General features: G+C 47.1%; 1 protein-coding gene across 1 annotated transcript in view; it reads left to right on the top strand.

Annotated features, from left to right (window-relative positions):
* LOC124263647 (medium-chain acyl-CoA ligase ACSF2, mitochondrial-like) overlaps positions 1-27,543 on the top strand; it is a 47,241-nt gene that overhangs the window by 15,099 nt on the left and 4,599 nt on the right. Inside the window, exons 6-14 of the mRNA XM_046698300.1 lie at positions 2,398-2,445; positions 4,524-4,641; positions 4,960-5,055; positions 14,622-14,770; positions 15,655-15,823; positions 18,260-18,367; positions 23,355-23,503; positions 24,383-24,524; positions 25,473-25,583. Of these exons, the coding sequence (XP_046554256.1) occupies positions 2,398-2,445; positions 4,524-4,641; positions 4,960-5,055; positions 14,622-14,770; positions 15,655-15,823; positions 18,260-18,367; positions 23,355-23,503; positions 24,383-24,524; positions 25,473-25,583 (1,090 nt within the window). The remainder of the gene's footprint in view (positions 1-2,397; positions 2,446-4,523; positions 4,642-4,959; positions 5,056-14,621; positions 14,771-15,654; positions 15,824-18,259; positions 18,368-23,354; positions 23,504-24,382; positions 24,525-25,472; positions 25,584-27,543) is intronic.

The following is a 27,543-nucleotide window of genomic DNA, read 5'->3' as shown; positions in this document are numbered from 1 at the left end:
CCTCGAGTCATAAGACATGAATTAGAGATGGTTGTATTCCCAGCCCTGCTTGTACTACTTAAACCCCACAGCGAGTACTTTATGTATCTTCATTACCTTTATAATGCACTCTATGTTTTATACTCACAACTTCATGTACACATAATCTTGCCTTTACAAGGAGGAAACGAAAGATGAAAATTTGGCTTAAATGTGTGGAAGATGATTGTAGCCAGGAGGGCCTATCCTGGGTTGTTGTGTTGTGATGCTTCAGTCACTGGATTGCCAGACTCACATATGTAGATCATCATGTGGCTGAAATACAGCTGACTTGCCAAACAACAACTTCCACTCCCTACCTGTCTCCCCATTAGGTGGGACAGTGTTAATCAACTACTTCCACTCCCTACCTGTCTCCCCATTAGTTGGGACAGTGTTAAACAACTACTTCCACTCCCTACCTGTCTCCCCATTAGGTGGGACAGTGTTAATCAACTACTTCCACTCCCTACCTGTCTCCCCATTAGGTGGGACAGTGTTAAACAACTACTTCCACTCCCTACCTGTCTCCCACATTAGGTGGGACAGTGTTAAACAACTACTTCCACTCCCTACCTGTCTCCCCCATTAGGTGGGACAGTGTTAAACCTTCACTCCCTACCTGTCTCCCCATTAGGTGGGACAGTGTTAAACAACTACTTCCACTCCCTACCTGTCTCCCCATTAGGTGGGACAGTGTTAAACAACTACTTCCACTCCCTACCTGTCTCCCCATTAGGTGGGACAGTGTTAAACAACTACTTCCACTCCCTACCTGTCTCCCCATTAGGTGGGACAGTGTTAAACAACTACTTCCACTCCCTACCTGTCTCCCCATTAGGTGGGACAGTGTTAAACAACTACTTCCACTCCCTACCTGTCTCCCCATTAGGTGGGACAGTGTTAAACAACTACTTCCACTCCCTACCTGTCTCCCCATTAGGTGGGACAGTGTTAAACAACTACTTCCACTCCTACCTGTCTCCCCATTGGTTGGGACAGTGTTAATCAACTACCCCTACCAGTGTTAAACAACTACTGTCTCCCTCATTAGGTGGGACAGTGTTAAACAACTACTTCCACTCCCTACCTGTCTCCCCATTAGTTGGGACAGTGTTAAACAACTTCCCTCCCTACCTGTCTCCCCATTAGGTGGGACAGTGTTAAACAACTACTTCCACTCCTGTCTCCCCATTAGGTGGGACAGTGTTAAACAACTTCCCTACCTGTCTCCCCATAAGGTGGGACAGTGTTAAACAACTACTTCCACTCCCTACCTGTCTCCCCATAAGATGGGACAGTGTTAAACAACTTCCACTCCCTACCTGTCTCCCCATTAGGTGGGACAGTGTTAAACAACTACTTCCACTTCCTACCTGTCTCCCCATTAGTTGGGACAGTGTTAAACAACTTCCAATCCCTACCTGTCCATTAGGTGGGACAGTGTTAAACAACTACTTCCACTCCCTACCTGTCTCCCCATTAGGTGGGACAGTGTTAAACAACTTCTTCCACTCCTACCTGTCTCCCCATTAGTTGGGACAGTGTTAAACAACTACTTCCACTCCTACCTGTCTCCCCATGTCTCAGTGTTAAACATTAGTTGGGACAGTGTTAAACAACTACTTCCACTTCCTACCTGTCTCCCCATTAGTTGGGACAGTGTTAAACAACTACTTCCACTCCCTACCTGTCTCCCCATTAGGTGGGACAGTGTTAAACAACTACTTCCACTCCCTACCTGTCTCCCCATTAGGACAGTGTTAAACAACTACTTCCACTCCTACCTGTCCTGTCAGTCCCAATCCCTACCTTCTCCCCATTAGGTGGTGTTAAACAACTACTGCCACTCCTACCTGTGTTACAGTGTTAATCAACTACTTCCACTCCCTACCTGTCTCCCCATTAGTTGGGACAGTGTTAAACAACTTCCACTCCCTACCTGTCTCCCCACCTACCTGTCTCCCCATTAGTTGGGACAGTGTTAATCAACTACTGTTAAACCACCTGTCTCCCCCCATCAGTGTTAAACTACCTGTCTCCCCATATTAGTTGGGACAGTGTTAAACAACTTCCAATCCCTACCTGTCTCCCCATTAGGTGGGACAGTGTTAAACAACTTCCAATCCCTACCTGTCTCCCCATTAGGTGGGACAGTGTTAAACAACTTCCACTCCCTACCTGTCTCCCCATAAGGTGGGACAGTGTTAAACAACTTCCACTCCCTACCTGTCTCCCCATTAGGTTGGGACAGTGTTAAACAACTGCCACTCCCTACCTGTCTCCCCATTAGGTGGGACAGTGATAAACAACTTCCACTCCCTACCTGTCTCCCCATAAGGTGGGACAGTGTTAAACAAGTTCAATTTCTGTTTACAGCCTGCCACAGTTGAAACTGCTCATCATGATGGGAGACGACCAATACAGGTAGACAGTCGGTGTTGAAGGTCCCATGTACCTGTACAGGTAGACAGTCAGTGTTGAAGGTGCCATGTACCTGTACAGGTAGACAGTCGGTGTTGAAGGTGCCATGTACCTGTACAGGTAGACAGTCAGTGTTGAAGGTGCCATGTACCTGTACAGGTAGACAGTCAGTGTTGAAGGTGCCATGTACCTGTACAGGTAGACAGTCGGTGTTGAAGGTGCCATGTACCTGTACAGGTAGACAGTCAGTGTTGAAGGTGCCATGTACCTGTACAGGTAGACAGTCAGTGTTGAAGGTCCCATGTACCTGTACAGGTAGACAGTCGGTGTTGAAGGTGCCATGTACCTGTACAGGTAGACAGTCGGTGTTGAAGGTCCCATGTACCTGTACAGGTAGATAGTCGGTGTTGAAGGTGCCATGTACCTGTACAGGTAGACAGTCGGTGTTGAAGGCCCCATGTACCTGTTCAGGTAGACAGTCGGTGTTAAAGGTCCCATGTTCCTCTACAGGTAGACAGTCAGTGTTGAAGGTCCTATGTTCCTCTACAGATAGACAGTCGGTGTTGAAGGTCCCATGTTCCTCTACAGGTAGACAGTGTTGAAGGTGCCATGTACCTGTACAGGTAGACAGTCGGTGTTGAAGGTCCCATGTACCTATACAGGTAGACAGTCGGTGTTGAAGGTCACATGTACCTGTACAGGTAGACAGTCTGTGTTGAAGGTCACATGTACCTGTACAGGTAGACAGTGTTGAAGGTGCCATGTACCTGTACAGGTAGACAGTCGTCGTTGAAGGTCCCATGTTCCTCTACAGGTAGACAGTGTTGAAGGTGCCATGTACCTGTACAGGTAGACAGTCTGTGTTGAAGGTGCCATGTACCTGTACAGGTAGACAGTGTTGAAGGTGCCATGTACCTGTACAGGTAGACAGTCGGTGTTGAAGGTCCCATGTACCTGTACAGGTAGACAGTCGGTGTTGAAGGTCCCATGTACCTGTACAGGTAGACAGTCGGTGTTGAAGGTCCCATGTACCTGTACATGTACCTGTAGACAGTCGGTGTTGAAGGTCCCATGTACCTGTACAGGTAGACAGTCGGTGTTGAAGGTCCCATGTACCTGTACAGGTAGACAGTCGGTGTTGAAGGTCCCATGTACCTGTACAGGTAGACAGTCGGTGTTGAAGGTCCCATGTACCTGTACAGGTAGACAGTCGGTGTTGAAGGTCCCATGTACCTGTACAGGTAGACAGTCAGTCGGTGTTGAAGGTGCCATGTACCTGTACAGGTAGACAGTCGGTGTTGAAGGTCCCATGTACCTATACAGGTAGACAGTCGGTGTTGAAGGTGCCATGTACCTGTACAGGTAGACAGTCTGTGTTGAAGGTCCCATGTTTCTCTACAGGTAGACAGTTGGTGTTGAAGGTCCTATGATCCTCTACAGGTAGACAGTCGGTGTTGAAGGTGCCATGTACCTGTACAGGTAGACAGTCTGTGTTGAAGGTCCTATGATCCTCTACAGGTAGACAGTCGGTGTTGAAGGTCCCATGTACCTGTAAACCCGTGAAGATCCGGGATAGAATAGGTCTTCAGCAACCCATGTGCTTGCCATAACAAGGCTGACTATCTTGTCGTAAGAGACGACTAACGGGATCGGGTGGTCAGTTTCGCTGACTTGGTTGACAAATGTCATCGGTTCCCAATTGCGCAGATCGATGCTCATGCTGTTGATCACTGGATTGTCTGGTCCGGACTCGATTATTTACAGACCGCCGCCATATAGCTGGAATATTGCTGAGTGCGGCGTAAAACTAAACTCACTCACACTCACAAATGTACCTGTACAGGTAGTCGGTGTTGAAGGTGCCATGTACCTGTACAGGTAGACAGTGTTGAAGGTCCGATGTACCTGTACATGTAGACAGTGTTGAAGGTCCGATGTACCTGTACAGGTAGAAAATGTTGAAGGTGCCATGTACCTGTACAGGTAGACAATGTTGAAGGCCCCATGTACCTGTACAGGTAGACACTTGCCCTATCCCCCACCCTTCCACTTGCCCTTTCACTCACTCTTCTTTGTTCTAGAGGGGCACTGAAATTCTCTCAGGTGATGGAAGCAGGAACTAGCAAGGACAGAGCAGCCATCTTGGATTTACAAAATCGCCTGCAGTTTGATGATCCCGTCAATGTTCAGTTTACGTCAGTGAGTATATCTCTGGGTTCTTTGCTTAGGAAAGCAGGATTTGCCAGCCTTGTAAACTCCAGTGTATGGATACAGATGTCTGTCAGTATTAAGAAGGTTTATCATTTAAATTCATTTCTAAGTGAACAGTTCATATATCACGACCAGGATTGTCTTTTATGTGTTGAATATTCATCCCGATGAATCAGCGGATGATCAGTAAGTAGGTCAGTTTTCAGGTGACATAACATGACAAGGAAGTGGCCTGACGTGTCCAAGTTTCTCCAATGTTGACCGAGTTTATCACCATTTCTTGCCATGTGTCGTATTTGGCTCCAGGGAACAACGAGCTTCCCGAAGGGCGCCACTCTGTCCCACCACAACATCCTGAACAACAGCTACCTCGTCGGGCAGAGACTTGACTACCACCAGAGGGTGGGTACCACTTTATTGTACTGTGAAAAAGATTGACTCTCCTCTCATCATGCTTGTCTCCCTGCAGCCGGGTTCCCAGCATTGTATTCAACACCAACATGTGCATTGATATTTTGTGTAGCTTGCTATTGTCACAAAATTGTACACATAACAGCAAGGATCTGAATGACCACATTGACTGAATATAGTTATCAATTTTATTTTAGCAAATTTGATAACGTATGATTCAATGATTTGGACACATTTTCTCCTGCTGTATATAAACTGAACGCCCAGCATTCTTCTTCATAGAGATCGTCCTTGGGGTACATATTATGCATTTTCCTAGCTGAAAATGTCCTGTGACAGTTGTATCAATGTTTTTGAATAAAAATATTGTACAATAAATAAAACCTTTTTATTTATTATACGGCCCCCACCTCGTGGAGTTACCTCCCGTTACGCATGCGCACCAACTGGGTAAGCACCTAGGCCCGTATCATCATTCCTTCTGCTGTCACTGCCTTGTAAAGACGCATGTGTCGAGCAGAGCTGTACTCTTGTGAACCAAAGAGAATAATGTCTGAGACGCCACCACCTGTATGTATGGTCTTTATTTTGTCCTTGTAAAGGAACAGTAAAAAAGCTTTATGATCGGTTGTTTCATAATTGTGACTTTGTGTTAATTATTTTAAGCTAACTTTCCGTGGTTTTGCGCATGTTGCTCTTCCATGGCGGGAAGTTTAGCGTGCCACGTGGTTGTAATATTGCGTATTGAACCAACTATTTCTTCCCGTGGTTAGTATTCACGTATTTTCAATGTTTTCTCACGTGTATCTTAGACTGCTGGTCGCTGTTAGCTACATGCTTGCGTGTTTGCTTTCAGGCGTTTTCTTCATGTTAGGTCTGCGGGCAAAGTATCCCCGGGCCGACCGCCATGATAAGTGTATCGTGTGCCTTGAGAAAACTGACCATATCACGGAAACTTGCGAGATCTGTATGGGTTTCTCCCCCCGGGCCCAGAAGAGACGGGCGGCCGACTTCCTATTCTATAGGGAGATGCGTGAGGCGGGAGGGGAATTGACCCAGGTCCCCGTCAAAAGCAAAAAAGCCTAAAAGTAAAGGCAGAAAGTCGCGAAGTCAGTCGCCTTCCAATGCTCCTAGTAGCGTATTTGATATGTCTCTGATTACTCAGTTATTCCAGCAGCACATGGACTCGGTGAAGTCCCTTGTTCACGAGTCGGTTGGAGGTCTCTGCCAGGAGTTCCTCGCCCACTCGGAGCAGGGGACGGAGAGTCTGAGGGTGGGATCGCCGAGCCCGGCTCGATCCCTCGGCCTGGAGGCGTCTGTTGATCCGTTGCCTCTGGCTTCGGGTCCAGACGCCTCGGCTGCCCCGGAGGGGGAGGCTTCGCTCCCAGTCCCCCTCTCGGAGTTGGCGCAGGGTCCGTTGACGATTCCTGGGGTTCCGGTCCCTGCGCCGTCTCGCCCCATGAGAGCGGAGGCACCAGTTCTGCCTGGTCTGCCTCCAGCATCTCGGGACCGGGGTTCGTGCGTGATGGCAGGTGCTGACGCGGGGCGCTCTGTCTGTTCTTCCCTCTCCTCTGTGACTGGTGCTAGGCGCCCCCCGGGTCGGGGTTGGGTCCTCTTCGCGAGGGGAGACCCAGCCTCGGACTTCGGGCTCCGGCGGCGAGTCCATGGACACTGGGGAGGTTGAGGAGCAGGAGGGTGCCTTCCGTTTTTCGTCAGCTCTGAGGGAAGTCCGGCAGCGCATTGCCAAGTTCCTTCCCCAGGCAGCGGTGCCTACCAGCCTTCGGACTTCGACTGAGTTCCGCTTGCCAGGCGAGGCGTTTGCCCTCGGCAGCCCGGCAGGCGCAGCTCCGCATTCTGCCGTCCTTGGTGCAGGGCGTGGTCGATCCCCTCCTGTCTGGGTCCTGCCTCCGTTTGACTTGCCTGAGCTTGTCGGAGGTACCAGCTGGGGAAGATTCCCTGTTAAGCTGTACCAATGGTCGGCGAATGTGTTTTCGCCGATTAAGCCCTGGGGAGGCTTCGGCTTCCTCGGGCAGCTCCGGCTGCCAGGCAAGGGCGTTTGACACCACCTTTTGCCCTCTCGGCGGAAGCCCCCTGCGGCATGCGTGCTGGACCTCACGAGGAGGTCTGCGGGCAGCTATGCAGCAGGTGCGGGTAGTGGTCCACGAGGCCTACCTCTCCTCGATCCAGAGGTCGGCCCTGGAGGCGGAGGGGCACGCTGGAGACGTTTCTCCGCATGTCGTTCTGCTCCGTCAACTATCCGAAGTCCAGGCACACCTCGCGCGCGACTCTTTGCGGTGGGCTGCGTCGGCGGCGGTGATGTCGCGCAGTCATGGGGATCGCCAAAGCTGTGGCTGTCGGCGTCACCGGTACTTTCGGCTGCTACACAGCAGACCTTGCTGGCCCTCCCCTACCGTCTGGGAGCGACGCTGTTTCCTGGGGCACAGCAGGTCATCCGGGAGGCTGCCGCTGCAGCTACCTCCTTCAAGGACTCTAAGGCCTTGTTGGAGCACCCGCGGGCTTCTCGCCCCCACGCTCCCGTTCCGACTTCCTCCGCCGGGGTGCAGCCTACACCCGAGTCTGCTGGCTGGCCTCGGCCGCTAGGCAGGGGTAGGCGGAGGAGCCGTCCCGCCAAGGGTAAGGGCAAAGAGCAGTCCTCTTCGACTGGCTCCCAGCCTTTTCGCGGGCGCGGGAGGTCTGCCCGACCTCCCGTTAACCCATCAGGCTGTAGCACAAGACGTGTGTCACTCCCAGTCAGCTCCGCTACTCGGGACCACTCACGCGCTCTTACCCAACGTCCCAGTGGGAGGCCGCCTCTCTCTATTCCTGCCGGAGTGGGAGAAGGCTACCAGCAACCCTTGGGTGCTGGCCACCGTCGGTGTCGGCCATTTACCACTGTGGAAGCGAGGTCCGCCAGACTTCACCGGCATACGCCGCACTCCGGTGCCGTCATGTCAGGCAAGGGCGGACATACTGCGCGACGAAGTCCAGGCTTTGCTGGACAAGTCCGCTATCGAGCGCATACCACCAGGCGAGGAACAGGCGGGATTTTACTCCACGTACTTCCTCGTTCCGAAGAAAGACGGCGGGTTCCGTCCCATTCTCAACCTCAAGGGGTTGAATCGCATGCTTGAAGTTCCATCCTTCAAGATGGAGACACTGCGCTCGGTGATCTCCTCTGTTCAGCCAGGCGATTGGCTCACGTCAATCGACCTCAAGGATGCGTATCTGCATGTGCCCATACATCCATCGTTCAAGCAGTACCTTCGGTTCTCTTACGACGGGATGTGTTACCAATTCACGGTGCTCCCCTTCGGCATATCCACTGCCCCCAGGGTGTTCACCAAGCTCATGTTAGTCCCGGCTACCCTCGCTTCGCTCGCAAGGAAGGCGTTGTTACCCTTACCTCGACGACTGGTTGCTCGGTGCACTGACACAGCCAGCGAGCCTAGATTCTACTCACAAGGTGATAGACATTCTAGTTCGACTGGGGTGGATCATCAACCTCAAGAAATCCGACCTGGTACCCACCCAGGACTTGGTTTTTCTCGGGGCGAGGTTCCAAACACACTAGGATCTTGTTTCCTTGTCGCCCGACCGGGTCACCAAATGCGGAGATGGTGTCTTCGTTCCTCTCCCAGCCCCAGGCACCAGCACGGACTTGGCTCCGTCTACTGGAGCCATATGGCGGCGGCGATCTCTGTAGTGTGGCGAGGCGGGTTGAGGATGCACCCGATACAACAAGCTTTGGCGAGTCTGTGGGCTCACTTTCGGAGGACCTGGGCGAGTCTCACAGTCCCGGGTGGTTGTCTCCTCACCTTCAGTGGTGGACCAATGTCGGGAATCTCACCAGGGGGTCCCCTTGGAAATCCCGCGCCAGCTCTTACAGTTCAGACCCGATCGTCCCTCACGGGCTGGGGGTGTTCTGGGCAGTCTGTCGGTGTCCGGACTCTGGTCGAAGCGAAGCCCACCTTCACATCAGCGTGTTGGAACTGAGAGCTGTGCGGTTGGTTTTCGGCTTCGAGAGCATGTCCAGGGCCAGGTGGTTCGTCTTCAGTTGGACAACCAGGCGGCCATGTCGTACATCCTGAAGCAAAGGCGACGCGGTGTCCTGGCTCCTCCGGGAGACATGGGACTTTCTCCTCTGGTGCGACCAGTGCGATTGTCAGGTACTCCCTGTTTATCTCCGGGGCTGGAGAGCGTGCGAGCAGGCGCTCTCTCGCGCGGATCCTGGCCCCTTGCAGTGGATGCTTTCGACCGGCAGATATTCAGAGTTATCTCCCCAGTTATGCGGGTGCGTTCCAGGTGGATCTGTTTGCGTCGGCGGGGCGAATCAGACACCGTGTTCTGCTCTCGAATACGGACCGAGGGCGTTGGCTGCCGGCGCCTTCCTGCTGGATTGGACGGGCAAAGTACTCTGGGCGTTCCGCCGTTACCACTCATTCCCGTGTCCTCTCACAGCTGTCCACCCAGCCAGCTCGGCTGCTTGTGCTACTGGCACCGCTTTGGCCGTCCTGGAGAGCTGGTTTCGGTAATTCTCAGGTTTCTGGCTCAGCCTCCTGTTCTATTACCTTTGCGACCGGACATTCTCACTCAGAACGGAGCACCCCACCCCAATCCAAGGATTCAGTGGGTGGCTTGGCCTCTGTCAGGTCTAGCCTTGAAGCACGCGGAATTCCTGCAGCAGTTGCAGACACAATTCTGGCTTCAAGACGGGATTCGACAAACGTTCAGTACGAGGATAGGTGGTCCCGCTATGCGCGCTGGTGTTCAGATAGGGGGATTGCAGATCCCTTTTCTGCGGATTTAGTCCGAGTATTGGAGTTTTTGCAAGCTCGTTTGGAAGAAGGCCTGGCGGCTTCGACCATCCGTGGCTACTCCACCGCTATTTCCACTTTTCACACCCCTGGTGCTCTTCTGGGGCAGCACCCTCTCGCTTTTTAGCTGGCGCGGATCGGGTTCGACCTGCTGTCAGGCAAACCAGCCCACCTTGGGATTTGTCAATCGTGCTCGATTGGCTGTCCGGTCCCACTTTCTCACACCTATCGGCTATTTCCATTCAGTTGTTAACTTGGAAGGCTGTATTTCTGGTGGCGGTGGCGCTGACTGTGTTTCACACTGATCGTGTCAGTATTCGCCTCCCGGATACTTACCGCCCGAAGGTCGATCACGCTTTCCATGTGACAGCTCCTATCGAACTTCCCACTCTTACCCAGCCTTCCACATCGGGGACCTCTGCAACGAGCACTCACCCGTTGGATGTCCGTAAGACTCTCAAGGTCTATATCAAACGAACACAGGGAATCCGTACGGGTACCCAGCTGTTCTGTTGTTACGGTGGCGGGAAGGCTGGTGTGCCGGCGAGCAAGCAGACTTTGTCTCGCTGGCTCGTCTCGGCTATTTGTGCTGCGTATCAGGCTAAGGGCAAGCCTCCCCCTGAGGGGTTGAAGGCTCACTCGGTCAGGGCAGTAGCCGCATCAAAAGCTTTTGCATCGGCACTCCCCATTGAAGAGATCTGCTCTGCCGCTATTTGGAGCCGGCCTAGCACGTTTATTCGGCACTATCAGCTCGATACACATTCCCGTGATCGTGCGAGCTTTGGCCTTTCTGTTCTCTCCAGTGGACAGTGTCCTGCCACCCTGACCGAGTGAGTCTTGGTTCATTGGTTTTGTTGACGCTGCTGTTCAATACTGTGTTTTTATTGACCTATCCGCTGCTGGGTGTTTAACCTCCTTTCGATCCTCTACGGAGAATATAGGTCGGTAGTGAGCGTTTTTAAATTCCACCCTCCGGTGCTCTCTAATCGACACAAGGTGGGTGGGGTTTTTGTTTACATTCACACCATGTGCGAATTCTTATGCTTACCTGCGAGGTCGTCTCTGAGTACTATTCCTCCCTGTTAGTTACCCTCCCATAATGCCTCTCGCGGAAGCGCAAACCGGGACATGTGACAGGTGAGTGATTATGGCGTCTGTTACATTATTCAATTAACGATCGCTATTTGGGTGGGCTTTGACAGAATTCCCTCCTCCCTGGCCTCCGGTCTTTGGGAGTCTGTGTTTATGCATAATATGTACCCCAAGGACGATCTCTATGAAGAAGAATTAACCAAACCTGAAGAGGTTTTAAATTCTTTGAAGAGAGTCGTCCTTGGGGTAGGGCCTCCCGCCTCCCCGCAATTCTGTTAACTGATTTATTCAGCAGAAGGAATGATGATACGGGCCTAGATGCTTACCCAGTTGGTGCGCATGCTCAACGGGAGGTAACTCCACGAGGTGGGGGCCATATAATAAATAAAAGGTTTTTATTTATTGTACAATATTTTTATTCAAAAACATTGATACAACTGTCACAGGATATTTTCAGCTCGGAAAATGCATAATATGTACCCCAAGGACGACTCTCTTCGAAGAATTTAAAACCTCTTCAGGTTTGGTTAAATAGTAACTGCAAAATGGTTGTTACCACATTATAGAATTAATAATGAATTTGAAACACATAACTAATTAATTCAACCATGTATTTTTAACAATCTATGTGCTTTAAAAAATAGAATAATAATAAAGAAGAATATATTTAATAGTTTTATTCATATGGCATATATGAATTCAATAAAGCATCCATATCTATTCTTCCGTTTTGCATGGGGTTGATCATGGTGATGCAATAGGCATTGATTGTGAAAAGTATAACAATAGTCATGGTATGGCAACATCTGCATGATGCTACCGAGAAGTTTACACATCGGACCACTGGCGTGTTATCTACTGGATATAGAATACTATGACTATGATATATATCAAACTGAGGGTACCCCATTCCCCACCCTACTCTTAATAGACACACACTCCCAGGTTGTGCTTAAGTTTGTTAAAGACATGTTTAGTAAAAAACAGTTATTTCATAATGTGTCCGTTTTCCTGTTACATAAAAACACTGTAGCTATATCTAGTGGGGATGGAGTACATTTTTGGAACCTGTTGGTATTAAAATCACAATATGCAGACAGACAGACAGACAGACAAACAGACCCATAATACAGACAATGTTTGATTGCATGAAACACACATGCCAGTGAAGTAATTACTTACTAGCTCGAAGCGGGGGATATAGTATTAGGCTCCGTCCATCAATCCGTACGTACGCGAATTGGAATATCTTAGGAACCGTTGACTAGATTCTTTTCATATATGGTACCTAGGTTCATCACAGTATGAAAAAAGTCCCAGTCAGATTTGGTGACCTTGACCTTCATTTCAAGGTCGCAAGGTGACTTTAACGCTTTACCCTTGTCAGCGAGATATCTCAAGAATCATTCACAGGATTTTATTCATATTCGACACCAAGCTTCTTGCTTGTCTCCCTGTGGAGATTCCTGGACAGAATAGCTCCCCAACACCTCTCCTCATGCTTGTCTCCCTGTGGAGATTCCTGGACAGAATAGCTCCCCAACACCTCATGCTTGTCTCCCTGTGGAGATTCCTGGACAGAATAGCTCCCCAACACCTCATGCTTGTCTCCCTGTGGAGATTCCTGGACAGAATAGCTCCCCAACACCTCATGCTTGTCTCCCTGTGGAGATTCCAGGACAGAATAGCTCCCCAACACCTCATGCTTGTCTCCCTGTGGAGATTCCTGGACAGAATAGCTCCCCAACACCTCATGCTTGTCTCTCTGTGGGGATTCCTGGACAGAATAGCTCCCCAACACCTCATGCTTGTCTCCCTGTACAGATTCCTGGACAGAATAGCTCCCCAACACCTCATGCTTGTCTCCCTGTAAAGGTTCCTGGACAGAATAGGGCAAGATTACAGAATACCGGATACCTATCCGCCATTTTTATTTTGATTGCGCATTTATTTTTGCGCACTTCCATTTTGTTTCCTTAGCAACGGCACACGATGAAAGAAGGCTGTGTTGAAGCAGCGTTTAATAGTAAATATTAAATATTAAACAATATTAAAGCTAAAAAAAGGTAAGATAATGGGGGTAAAGGGGGTACCCCCCTTTATTTAAAAGCCTTACCTACCTTACCTTACCAATCAAAAATCACTTACCATCAGAGTGTTCCCACACTGTAGAGTTCCTTTTCCCAGCATGCATTTGAATAAAATTTCAACACACGATTACTTTTTACTCTGTTTACGTCAGTGAACGCTGTTAAAATCCCCAGTTTAGGTTTCCTAAACCGGAAGTAAGGTGAGGAATTCGATTTTAACCTTATTTTTTACCTTAAATTCGTATTTTTATTGGATCGCTCGCAGGCTCGCGCTCTCTGTTTCTTCTACATATAGGAGCCTCACGCGCACAATAGAATGTATATAATTAGGTATCCGGTATTCTGTAAGTGTACCAATAGCTCCCCAACACCTCATGCTTGTCTCCCTGTGGAGATTCCAGGACAGAATAGCTCCCCAACACCTCATGCTTGTATCCCTGTGGAGATTCCTGGACAGAATAGCTCCCCAACACCTCATGCTTGTCTCTCTGTAAAGATTCCTGGACAGAATAGCTCCCCAACACCTCATGCTTGTCTCCCTGTGGAGATTCCTGGACAGAATAGCTCCCCAACACCTCATGCTTGTCTCCCTGTGGAGATTCCTGGACAGAATAGCTCCCCAACACCTCATGCTTGTCTCCCCTGTGGAGATTCCTGGACAGAATAGCTCCCAACACCTCATGCTTGTCTCCCTGTGGAGATTCCTGGACAGAATAGCTCCCCAACACCTCATGCTTGTCTCCTGTAAAGATTCCTGGACAGAATAGCTCCCAACACCTCATGCTTGTCTCCCCTGTAAAGATTCCAGGACAGAATAGCTCCCCAACACCTCATGCTTGTCTCCCTGTGGAGATTCCTGGACAGAATAGCTCCCCAACACCTCATGCTTGTCTCCCTGTAAAGATTCCTGGACAGAATAGCTCCCCAACACCTCATGCTTGTCTCCCTGTGGAGATTCCTGGACAGAATAGCTCCCCAACACCTCATGCTTGTCTCCCTGTGGAGATTCCTGGACAGAATAGCTCCCAACACCTCATGCTTGTCTCCCTGTGGAGATTCCTGGACAGAATAGCTCCCCAACACCTCATGCTTGTCTCCCTGTAAAGATTCCTGGACAGAATAGCTCCCCAACACCTCATGCTTGTCTCCCTGTGGAGATTCCTGGACAGAATAGCTCCCCAACACCTCATGCTTGTCTCCCTGTGGAGATTCCTGGACAGAATAGCTCCCAACACCTCATGCTTGTCTCCCTGTGGAGATTCCTGGACAGAATAGCTCCCCAACACCTCATGCTTGTCTCCCTGTGGAGATTCCTGGACAGAATAGCTCCCCAACACCTCATGCTTGTCTCCCTGTGGAGATTCCTGGACAGAATAGCTCCCCAACACCTCATGCTTGTCTCCCTGTAAAGGTTCCTGGACAGAATAGCTCCCCAACACCTCATGCTTGTCTCCCTGTAAAGGTTCCAGGACAGAATAGCTCCCCAACACCTCATGCTTGTCTGTTTTGTTTAGTTCTGTGCTATAGTCAGTGTTAGATTGCAGTCTGGGTTTGACTCCAGGAAACCCGTGTGTGTATGCCGGTGCCGCTGTACCACTGTTTCGGGATGGTCTTGGGTTGCCTCCAGATCCCCTCCCATGGTGCATGCTGTGTGTTCCCTTCTCCCAGCTTTGAGGCCGAGGCTACGCTGCAGGCTGTGCAGCAGGAGAGGTGAGGACACTCACGGCAGGGTAGGAATGTTGACATTTACAGTGTGGGAATGTTGACATTTACGGTGTGGGAATGTTGACATTTATAGTGTAGGAATGTTGACATTTACAGTGTGCAGTTCGGCAATGTTGACATTTACAGTGTAGGAATGTTGTCATTTAGAGTGTAAGATTGTTGACAATTACAGTGTAGGAATGTTGACATTTACAGTGGAGGAATGTTGACATTGATGGTATGTGAATGTTGACATTTACAGTGTAGGGATGTTGACATTTATATGGTATGTGAATGTTTACATTTACAGTGTAGGGATGTTGACATTTACAGCGTGGGAATGTTGACATTTACAGTGTAGGAATGTTTACATTTACAGTGTAGGAATGTTTACATTTACAGTGTAGGAATGTTGACATTTACAATGTAGGAATGTTGACAATTACTGTGTAGGAATGTTGACATTTACAGTGTAGGAATGTTGACATTTACAGTGTGGGAATGTTGACATTTACTGTGTAGGAATGTTGACATTTACAGTGTAGGAATGTTGACATATACAGTGTGGGGATGTTGACATTTACAGTGTAGGAATGTTGACATTTACTGTGTAGGAATGTTGACATTTACTGTGTAGGAATGTTGACATTTACATTGTAAGAAAGAATTAAGAATGCTTACATGTATGACTTTAGAATGTTATGTTAAAGATGAAGGAATGTTAACAACTTGCACTTATGAAGATTACCTTCAGCATGCTTGAGAATATCAAGTAAAGTCTGATTATATGTAACAGATTTTCTCTCCTGATTTCATTTCGAAAACAATTATGTGTAGTTACTTCTGAGTGAAATAAATGAGTTTCATGTCAAGACACCCGATTGTTTCAGATGCACCTCATTGTACGGAGTGCCCACGATGTTCATCGACATGCTGAACCACCCCAACTTCTCCCGCTACGACTACTCCTCCCTGTACACGGGCATCATGGCCGGCTCACCGTGTCCTGCTGCTGTCATGACCAAGGTCAACCAACTCCTGCACATGCCAGAAGTGACGGTAGGACCTCCTTCAGTCCATAACACCTGCGCCTGACGCAAGGGAATTCTTCTTACACGAAAGGTCATAGGTGAAGGTCACAGGACATTTGCGTGTCTGTTTTCAAGTGTTAGTGGCATCTGGGTCAGAGGCAGGTTGGTGACAGAAGAAGTCATCGTGGCTTGTCAGCTGCTCAACATAGTTTGTTGACAAGCAATAGTTTGAAGATGACTTCTTACAGGAAGTAGTGGTCAGTGTGGTCTGGCTGCAGTATTTGTAACATGTCTGTCAGGTTTTTGTGAATCCTGTGAGGTCGACTGTTACAATAGTCCAGACAGATGTTATGTCAATTTATTGTTTAATCTGACTGAGGTTCCATGTGGTGTAGACATGCATCTATAAATGTAAATAATTACACATAGAATATAGGCGTCCACTTTTGAGGTACACAGTTTAGTAACATGAGGATATACAAGAATATGTAGACTAATGTGATTTAACTTTCCCTGAAGAAGTGTTCTTCAACCAGGCCAAGGCACAGGTGATAAGTCTTGTACAAGCATGCATGGCTGTGGTTATGAACTCTTTGTACATCCTCCATATTCACAATAGTCAAAAATAGGGCACCATCTAAGAACTGGGCATATTTTCCACATTGGATCCTGGCGCTCCAGCATTTTTGGCATGAAGGTAATGACCGTGGCGGGGAAAAGCCATAAACCCAGTCCAACATAGTGTTCAGCCACCCTTTGTGTGAAGCATCTGCCTGGTTCAGTTCAGAAGTGTTCAGCCACCCATTGTGTGAAGCACCTGCCTGGTTCAGTTCAGAAGTGCGCAGCCATCCCTTGTGTGGAACATCTGCCTGGTTCACTACAGAACTGTTCAGCCACCCCTTGTGTGAGTCACCTGTCTGGTTCAGTTCAGAAGTGTTCAGCCACCCCTTGTGTGAGTCACCTGTCTGGTTCAGTTCAGAAGTGTTCAGCCACCCCTTGTGTGAGTCACCTGTCTGGTTCAGTTCAGAAGTGTTCAGCCACCCCTTGTGTGGAGCACCTGCCTGGTTCAGTTCAGAAGTGTAGCACCTGCCTGGTTCAGTTCAGAAGTGTTCAGCCACACCACTGTGGTAACACCATTCACATTACCCGACAAAGGTTCCCATTTGGCATTTCTCGTATCTGGAGTAAATACTCAACATTATAAATTAAGGTCTGATGTGGCAAATGTATTACATCTTATGTAATAGGCGCATGGAAGTGCAGCTAGACGAATTATCAGTTGAGTTACAAAAACAAACATCGATCAAAGGATTAACCGATAACATGCTGAATGATTAATTGCGTTTATCTTGCACACGGATTTGTCAACAGGTAGTGTTGATGTATGTAGATTTACTAATCTATACTGAATACATCCTGTTGTAAAGTGCCCGTGTAAAAACAATGTCCTTCCTTCAAAGGATTAACCGCCAATATATTGATTGATTGCTCATTATTGGCTAACTAAATTACTGTTTAAGAGAATGGCGGACATCATGCAATTAGTTGCCAGGTGTGCTATCTTGGGTGACCAATGAGACTATACACCAATTTGAAAAACCTGAAACGATATTTCACTTTTTCGTATATTAGACTGTTAAAAGACACATGACATGGAGCAGGATTCTTTGTCAGCTGCAGATGAATGGCATATCGTTCCTTTATGTGGATATTGATGGATACATTCCTCAAACAAGGTAACAGCCTGACATTGTTGCTATAACTTTAGTCTGTTTCAATTTTAATATTTGCATTTTGTTTTTATTCATTTGTTGTGGCATTATACAGAATCATTGTTTTTCGCCGTGAAGTGTAATGAGACAGACAACATACACTAGGTCGCACTTAGGGCGAGCATGTGAAACAATACATAATCGACGTTGGCAAGCTATAAAATGTCTAGATATTACAGTCATGTTATAAATTCACTATAAATATAAGCAGATTGTGTGCATTTTATTAAGTTTCAAAATGCATACATATATGATAATAAACTAATTAGGATCATAAGACAAAATATAAGGCGTACATTGACTTTGTTATTTTTCAGTCCTAACATTTTTTACCGCTGGCAGATGGATAAACTTCAAAATATTTTCATTTGTTATCTAAATAAGGAAGATGGAAATATTATTGAGTAAAAAGATTTCTCTCTTTGTTGATCAGTCTATATACTTATACTATCAACTGCGCATGCGGGTGGCGCAGCAGAGGTCACGAATCAGTCAGAATCCCAGTCAAGAATTCTGGGATATCATCCGGGTACTCAAGGAAGAAACACAATAATTAAAGCAACAACCAGTCCACGGAAATTTCTTTGGATCAGTGCCCCTTTAATTACTTTACTGATGGGGCCTGTAGATGGTGCAAGCATTGTAAATACTACTGCAGCCATTGTGACTGAAGCCGTGGTGTGTCTGTGCAGGTGTGCTATGGACTGACCGAGACGAGTCCGGTGACAATGCAGAGTTATCGAGACAGCCCCACTCAGAAGAGAGTTAGCACAGTGGGCCAGTGTGGGGCACACACAGAGGTAGGAACTTGTTTTCCCAGGAACTTTTACACATTATAATGCTAACTTTAGGAAATGTGATGGATGATCCACATAATTAACCTGCTATTGTATTATATTTCAGTGTGATCGTAATTGCAAGCTTCGTACTTGTACTTGAGCGAGGCTACAGAACTGCTGATATTTCACAATGCTTTCAACAATACATGAGTAGTTCCAGATGTAAGCAGGTGCCCCGTTAGTACTCCTCCTTATAGTTCCAGATGTAAGCAGGTGCCCCTTAAGTACTCCTCCTTATAGTTACAGATGTAAGCAGGTGCCCCTTAAGTACTCCTCCTTATAGTTACAGATGTAAGCAGGTGCCCCTTTAGTACTCCTCCTTATAGTTACAGATGTAAGCAGGTGCCCCTTAAGTACTCCTCCTTATAGTTACAGATGAAAGCATTTCTAATACTCCCTTATAGTTACAGATGTAAGCAGGTGCCCCTTAGTACTCCTCCTTATATATGAGCATTTGCCCCTCCACTCCTCCTTATAGTTACAGATGTAAGCAGGTGCCCCCCTACTCCTATCTATAGTTACAGATGTAAGCAGGTGCCCCTTAAGTACTCCTCCTTATAGTTACAGATGTAAGCAGGTGCCCCTTAAGTACTCCTCCTTATAGTTACAGATGTAAGCAGGTGCCCCTTAAGTACTCCTCCTTATAGTTACAGATGTAAGCAGGTGCCCCTTAAGTACTCCTCCCTATAGTTACAGATGAAAGCATTTGCCCCTTCTAGTACTCCTCCTTATAGTTACAGATGTAAGCAGGTGCCCCTTAAGTACTCCTCCTTATAGTTACAGATGTAAGCAGGTGCCCCTTAAGTACTCCTCCTTATAGTTACAGATGTAAGCATTTGCCCCTTCAGTACTCCTCCTTATAGTTACAGATGTAAGCAGGTGCCCCTTTAGTACTCCCACTATAGTTACAGATGTATGCCCCAGTACTCCAGATGATGTAAGCAGGTGCCCCATTAGTACTCCTCCTTATAGCTTACAGATGTAAGCAGGTGCCCCCTTAAGTACTCCTCACTATAGTTACAGATGTAAGCAGGTGCCCCATTAGTACTCCTTTACAGATGTAAGCAGGTCCTCATTAGTACTCCCACTATAGTTACAGATGTAAGCAGGTGCCCCTTATAGTACTCCTCCTATAGTTACAGATGTAAGCAGGTGCCCCATTAGTACTCCTCCTTATAGTTACAGATGTAAGCAGGTGCCCCTTCAGTACTCCTCCTATAGTTACAGATGTAAGCAGGTGCCCCTTTAGTACTCCCACTATAGTTACAGATGTAAGCAGGTGCCCCTTCAGTACTCCTCCCTATAGTTACAGATGTAAGCAGGTGCCCCTTTAGTACTCCTCCTTATAGTTACAGATGTAAGCAGGTGCCCCTTAAGTACTCCTCCTTATAGTTACAGATGTAAGCAGGTGCCCCTTAAGTACTCCTCCTATAGTTACAGATGTAAGCAGGTGCCCCTTTAATACTCCTACTATAGTTACAGATGTAAGCAGGTGCCCCCTCCCACTATAGTTACAGATGTAAGCAGGTGCCCCTGCTAGTACTCCTCCTTATAGTTACAGATGTAAGCAGGTGCCCCATTAGTACTCCTCCTATAGTTACAGATGTAAGCAGGTGCCCCTTCAGTACTCCCACTATAGTTACAGATGTAAGCAGGTGCCCCTTCAGTACTCCCACTATAGTTACAGATGTAAGCAGGTGCCCCTGTTAGTACTCCTCCTTATAGTTACAGATGTAAGCAGGTGCCCCATTAGTACTCCCACTATAGTTACAGATGTAAGCAGGTGCCCCATTAGTACTCCCACTATAGTAACAGATGTAAGCAGGTGCCCTTCAGTACTCCCACTATAGTTACAGATGTAAGCAGGTGCCCCTTTTAATACTCCCACTTATAGTTACAGATGTAAGCAGGTGCCCCTTTAGTACTCCTATCTATAGTTACAGATGTAAGCAGGTGCCCCTTAAGTACTCCTCCTTATAGTTACAGATGTAAGCAGGTGCCCCTTTAGTACTCCTCCTTATAGTTACAGATGTAAGCAGGTGCCCCTTCAGTACTCCCACTATAGTTACAGATGTAAGCAGGTGCCCCTTCAGTACTCCCACTATAGTTACAGATGTAAGCAGGTGCCCCTTCAGTACTCCCACTATAGTTACAGATGTAAGTAGGTGCCCCTTCAGTACTCTCACTATAGTTACAGATGTAAGTAGGTGCCCTGTCAGTACTCCCACTATAGTTAAAGATGTAAGCAGGTGCCTTCCTGTACTCCTACTATAATTAAAGATGTAAGCAGGTGCCCCTTCAGTACTCCCACTATAGTTACAGATGTAAGCAGGTGCCCCTTCAGTACTCACACTATAGTTACAGATGTAAGCAGGTGCCCCTTATAGTACTCCTCCTTATAGATACAGATGAAAGCATTTGCCCTGTTAGTACTCCCACTATAGTTACAGATGTAAGCAGGTGCCCCTTTAGTACTCCTACTATAGTTACAGATGTAAGCAGGTGCCCCTTTAGTACTCCCACTATAGTTAAAGATGTAAACATTTGCCCCCTTTATAGTCCTACTACAGTTACAGATGTAAGCAGGTGCCCCTTAGTTCTAATATAGTTACAGATGTAAGCAGGTGCCCCTATAGTACTCTTTAGTAACAGATGTAAGCAGGTGCCCCTTCAGTGCCCCTATAGTTACAGATGTCACAGCAGGTGCCCCTTTAATAGTTCCTCCTATTATGTTACAGATGTAAGCAGGTGCCCCTTCAGTAATTCCCACTATAGTTATAGATGTAAGCAGGTGCCCCTTTAGTTCTCCTGTGTGTTACAGATGTAAGGTGCCCCTTTAGTACTCCACTATAGTTACAGATGTAAGCAGGTGCCCCTTTAGTACTCCCACTATAGTTACAGATGTAAGCAGGTGCCCCTATAGTTCTCTCTACTATAGTTACAGATGTAAGCAGTGCCCCTATAGTACTACTAAAGTTAAAGATGTAAGCAGGTGCCCCTTTAGTAATTCTACTATAGTGTCACAGCAAGCAGGTGCCCCTATAGTACTCCCACTATAGTCACAGATGTGCAAGTGCCCCTTCAGTACTCACACTATAGTTACAGATGTCAAGCAGGTGCCCCTTTAGTACTCCTCCCTGTAGATACAGATGAAAGCATTTGCCCCTTAGTTCTATAGTTACAGATGTAAGCAGGTGCCCCTTTAGTAATATCCCACTATAGTTATAGATGTAAGCAGGTGCCCCTTTAGTACTCACACTATAGTTACAGATGTGCCAGGTGCCCCTAGTTCCCACTATAGTTACAGTGTCACAGGAGGTGCCCCTTCATACTCTGTGTTAGTTACAGATGTAAGTGGTGCCCCTTCAGTACACCCACTATAGTTACAGATGTAAGCAGGTGCCCCTTCAGTACTCCCACTATAGTTAAAGATGTAAGCAGGTGCCCTTTAGTACTCCCACTATAGTTACAGATGTAAGCAGGTGCCCCTTCAGTACATTCAGATTCAAGTATGTCCAGCTATAGTAGTATAGTAGGTGTAGAGGAAACACAATTATAGTACTTTGTGAGATGTAAATATGTGCAAGTTTCGTAGTCACAGTTAGTGCCCCTTTAGTATCCCTATAGTTCTATGTGTGTCACAGCAAGTGCCCCTATAGTTCTATGTGTGTCACAGCAAGTGCCCCTATAGTTCTATGTGTGTCACAGGAAGTGCCCCTATAGTTCTATGTGTGTCACAGCAAGTACCCTTATAGTTCTATGTGTGTCACAGCAAGTGCCCCATGTAGTTCTATGTGTGTCACGGCAAGTGCTCCTATAGTTCTATGTATGTCACAGAATGTGCCTCTCTATTTCTGTGTGTCACAGCAAGTGCCCCTATATTTCTATGTGTGTCACAGCAAGTGCCCCTATAGCTCTATGTGTGTCACATAAAGTGCTCCTATAGTTCTATGTGTGTCAAAGCAAGTGCCCCTATAGTTCTAGGTGTGTCACAGCAAGTACCCCTATAGCTCTATGTGTGTCACAGAAAGTGCCCCTATATTTATATGTGTGTCACAGCAAGTGCCCCTGTAGCTCTATGTGTGTCACAGCAAGTGCCCCTATAGTTCTATGTTTCTCACAGAAAGTGCCCCTATAGCTCTATGTGTGTCACAGAAAGTGCCCCAATATTTCTATGTGTGTCACAGCAAGTGCCCCTATAGTTCTATGTGTGTCACAGCAAGTGCCCCTATAGTTCTATGTATGTCACAGAAAGTGCCCCTATAGTTCTATGTGTGTCACAGCAAGTGCCCCTATAGTTCTATGTGTGTCACAGCAAGTGCCCCTATAGTTCTATGTGTGTCACAGCAAGTGCCCCTATAGTTCTATGTGTGTCAGCAAGTGCCCCTATAGTTCTATGTGTGTCACAGCAAGTGCCCCTATATTTCTATGTGTGTCACAGCAAGTGCCCCTATAGTTCTATGTGTCACAGAAAGTGCCCCTATAGTTCTATGTGCGTCACAGAAAGTGCCCCAATATATCTATGTGTGTCACAGCAAGTGCCCCTACAGTTCTATGTGTGTCACAGCAAGTGCCCCTATAGTTCTATGTATGTCACAGAAAGTGCCCCTATATTTCTATGTGTCACAGCAAGTGCCCCTATAGTTCTATGTATGTCACAGAAGTGCCCCTATAGTTCTATGTGTGTCACAGCAAGTGCCCCTATAGTTCTATGTATGTCACAGAATGTGCCTCTCTATTTCTATGTGTGTCACAGCAAGTGCCCCTATAGTTCTATGTGTGTCACAGCAAGTGCCCCTATATTTCTATGTGTGTCACAGCAAGTGCCCCTACAGTTCTATGTGTGTCACAGAAAGTGCCCCTATAGTTCTATGTATGTCACAGAATGTGCCTCTCTATTTCTATGTGTGTCACAGCAAGTGCCCCTGTATTTCTATGTGTGTCACAGGCCAAGGTTGTGGATGAGGCGGGGGAGGTGGTACCTGTTGGTACTCCAGGCGAGCTGTGTACGCGCGGATACACAACAATGCTGGGCTACTGGAATGATCCTGACAAGACAGCTGAGGCCATCAAGCCAGACCGATGGTTCTTCACAGGGTAATAATAATTACTGCAAAATTCATGGTCTGTGCGGGGAAGTCAGGGTCTGTGAGGGGAAGACGGGGTCTGTGTGGGGAAGTCGGGGGTCTGTGTAGGGAAGTCGGGTCTGTGTGGGGAAGACAGGGTCTGTGTAAGGAAGTCAGGGTCTGTATCTGGGGATGTGGGAAGTCTGATTCTGTTTGGGGTCTGGGTCTATGGGGAAGTCGGGTCTGTGTGGGGAAGTCAGGGTCTGTGTGGGAAAGTCGGGTCTATGTGGGGGGAGATTCTGTTTGGGGAAGTCTGGGTCTAGGGGAAGTCTGGTTCTGTGTGGGGAAGTCTGGGGGTCTGATTCTGTTTGGGGAAGTCTGGGTCTATGTGGGGAGTCTGATTCTGTTTGGGGAAGTTGGGGTCTGTGTGGGGAAGTCAGGGTCTGTATGGAGAAGACAGGGTCTGTGTGGGGAAGTCGGGGTCTGTGTGGGGAAGTCGATTCTGTTTGGGGAAGTCATGGGGAAGTCGGGGTCTGTGTGGGGAAGACAGGGTCTGTGTGGGGAAGTCGGGGGGGAAGACTGTGTGGGGGAAGTCGGGGTCTGTGTGGGGAAGACAGGGTCTGTGTGGGGAAGACAGGGTCTGTGTGGGGAAGACAGGGTCTGTGTAAGGAAGTCAGGGTCTGTATGGAGAAGACAGGGTCTGTGTGGGGAAGACAGGGTCTGTGTAAGGAAGTCAGGGTCTGTTTGGGGAAGTCAGGGTCTGTGTGGAGAAGACAGGGTCTGTTTGGGGAAGTTATGTGGGTCTGTGTTTGGGGAAGTTGGGGTCTGTGTGGTGATGTCTGGGTGTGTGTGGTGATGTCTGGGTCAGTGGTTGGCCACGGTATGTGACGCACTGAATGTTTTTGTGCAGGGACATTGCCACTATAGATGAAGACGGCTATTGTAAAATCGTTGGTCGGACCAAGGACATGATCATCCGGGGTGGGGAAAACATCTACCCAACAGAGATTGAGGAGCTGCTCTACAAGCACCCCAAGGTCAAGGACGTGCAGGTAGGTAGATATCAGCCTGGGTTAGATAGAGAGCTAGTTGGGTATCAACACTTGGTGGGTGAATGCCATTCTGGTACTGCTACATTTTGTTATATACAATATTACATTGACCCATTATTACATTGGGTTATTGACACCTGTACATTGTGTTATCTGCACTGCAATGTTGTGTTATTCTACTGCTAATTGTCCCACGGCAACATTGTGTTATCTGCACTTCAATATTGTGTTATCGCACTGCAACATTGTGTTGTCTGCACTTCAATATTGTGTTATCGCACTGCAACATTGTGTTGTCTGCACTTCAATATTGTGTTATCCCACTGCAACATTGTGTTGTCTGCACTTCAATATTGTGTTATCCCACTGCAACATTGTGTTGTCTGCACTTCAATATTGTGTTATCCCACTGCAACATTGTGTTATCTGCACTTCAATATTGTGTTATCCCACTGCAACATTGTGTTATCCCACTGCAACATTGTGTTATCTGCACTTCAGTATTGTGTTATCCCACTGCAACATTGTGTTGTCTGGCAATCTCAATATGTGTTATCCCACTGCAACATTGTGTTATCTGCACTTCAATATTGTGTTATCCCACTGCAACAACAATGTGTTGTCTGCACTTCAATATTGTGTTATCCCACTGCAACAATGTGTTGTCTGCACTTCAATATTGTGTTATCCCACTGCAACAATGTGTTATCTGCACTTCAATATTGTGTTATCCCACTGCAACATTGTGTTGTCTGCACTTCAATATTGTGTTATCGCACTGCAACATTGTGTTGTCTGCACTTCAATATTGTGTTATCCCACTGCAACATTGTGTTATCTGCACTTCAATATTGTGTTATCCCACTGCAACATTGTGTTATCTGCACTTCAGTATTGTGTTATCCCACTGCAACATTGTGTTATCTGCACTTCAACATGTTTGTGCAGGTCATTGGTGTGCCAGACGAGCGTCTGGGGGAGGAGGTGTGTGCTTGGGTTCAGCTGAAGGATGGACAGACTGTGACAGACGTAGAGATAAAGGCCTACTGCAAGGAGAGGGTAGGTGTTCTTACCACCCATAGCTTGTTGTCTGTCTCACCCCTTGTGTATATCGCTTCTGTATATTGCTTCTGTAGAACGTTTCTGTATACCCTTTCTGTATATCACTTCTGGATATCACTTCTGTATATCCCTTCTGTATATCCCTTCTGTATATCGCTTCTGTACACCCCTTCTGTATATTGCTTCTGTATACCCCTTCTGTATACCTCTTCTGTATATCCCTTTTGTATACCCCTTCTGTATACCCCTTCTGTATATTGCATCTGTATACCCCTTCTGTATATCGCTTTATACATCCCTTCTGTATATCCCTTCTGTATATCGCTTCTGTATATCCCTTTTGTATATCGCATCTGTACACCCCTTCTGTATATCGCTATCTGTACACCGCTTCTGTATATCCCTTCTGTATATCCCTTCTGTACACCCCTTCTGTATACCCCTTCTGTATACCCCTTCTGTATATCCCTTTTGTATATCGCTTCTGTACACCCCTTCTGTACACCCCTTCTGTACATCCCTTCTGTATATCACTTCTGTATATCCCTTCTGTATATCGCTATCTGTACACCCCTTCTGTATATCCCTTCTGTATATCCCTTCTGTATACCCCTTCTGTACATCCCTTCTGTATATCCCTTCTGTATATCGCTTCTGTATATCCCTTTTTGTATATCGTGATCTGTACACCCCTTCTGTACACCCCTTCTGTATATCCCTTCTGTATATCGCTTCTGTACATCCCTTCTGTACACCCCTTCTGTACATCCCTTCTGTATATCGCTTCTGTATATCCCTTCTGTATATCGCTTCTGTATATCCCTTTTGTATATCGCATCTGTACACCCCTTCTGTACACCCTTCTGTATATCCCTTCTGTATATCGCTTCTGTATATCGCTTCTGTATATCGCTTCTGTATACCCCTTCTGTATATCGCCTTCTATATATCCTTCTGTATATCGCTTCTGTATATCCCTTCTGTATATCGCTTCTGTATATCGCTTTCTGTATACCCCTTCTGTATATATCGCTTCTGTATATCCCTTCTGTATATCGCTTGTATATCCCTTCTGTATATCGCTTCTGTATACCCCTTCTGTATATCAGCTCTGTATACCCCTTCTGTATATCGCTCTGTAAATCCCTTCTGTATATCAAGCTTCCTGTACATCCCTTCTGTACATCCCTTTCTAGATATCCCTCTCTGTACATCGCTTCTGTATATCCCTTTTGTATATCGTGATCTGTACACCCCTTCTGTATACCCCTTTCTGTATATCAGTTTGTGTACATCCCTTCTGTACACCCCCTTCTGTACATCCCTTCTTTCTGTATATCCCTTCTGTATATCGCTTCTCTATATCCCTTTTGTATATCACATCTGTACACCCCTTCTGTACACCCCTTCTGTACATCCCTTCTATATATCACAGCTTCTGTATATCCCTTCTGTATATCGCTTTGTATACATCCCTTCTGTATATCGCTTGTACATCCCTTTCTGTACACCCCTTCTGTACATCCCTTCTGTATATCGCTTTCTGTATATCCCTTCTGTATATCGCTTCTGTATATCCCTTTGTATATCGCTTTCTGTACATCCCTTCTGTATACCCCCTTCTGTATATCGCTACTGTATATCGCATCTGTACACACCTTCTGTATATTGCATCTGTATACCCCTTCTGTATATTGCTTTATACATCCCTTCTGTATACCCCTTCTGTATATTGCATCTTTATACCCCCTTCTGTATACCCCCTTATGTACATCCCTTCTGTATACCCCTTCCTGTATATTGCTTTATACATCCCTTCTGTATACCCCCTTCTGTATATTGCATCTGTATACCCCTTCTGTATATTGCTTCTGTATATCGTGATCTGTATACCCCTTCTGTACATCCCTTCTGTATACCCCTTCTGTATATTGCTTTATACATCCCTTCTGTATAC

This window comes from Haliotis rubra, unplaced genomic scaffold, assembly GCF_003918875.1.
Source record: "Haliotis rubra isolate DU_JTF1 unplaced genomic scaffold, ASM391887v1 Scf892, whole genome shotgun sequence".
Lineage (NCBI taxonomy): Eukaryota > Metazoa > Mollusca > Gastropoda > Lepetellida > Haliotidae > Haliotis > Haliotis rubra.
The sequence above is the reverse complement of the archived record's forward strand: the minus strand, read 5'-3'. Positions and strand labels throughout refer to the sequence as shown.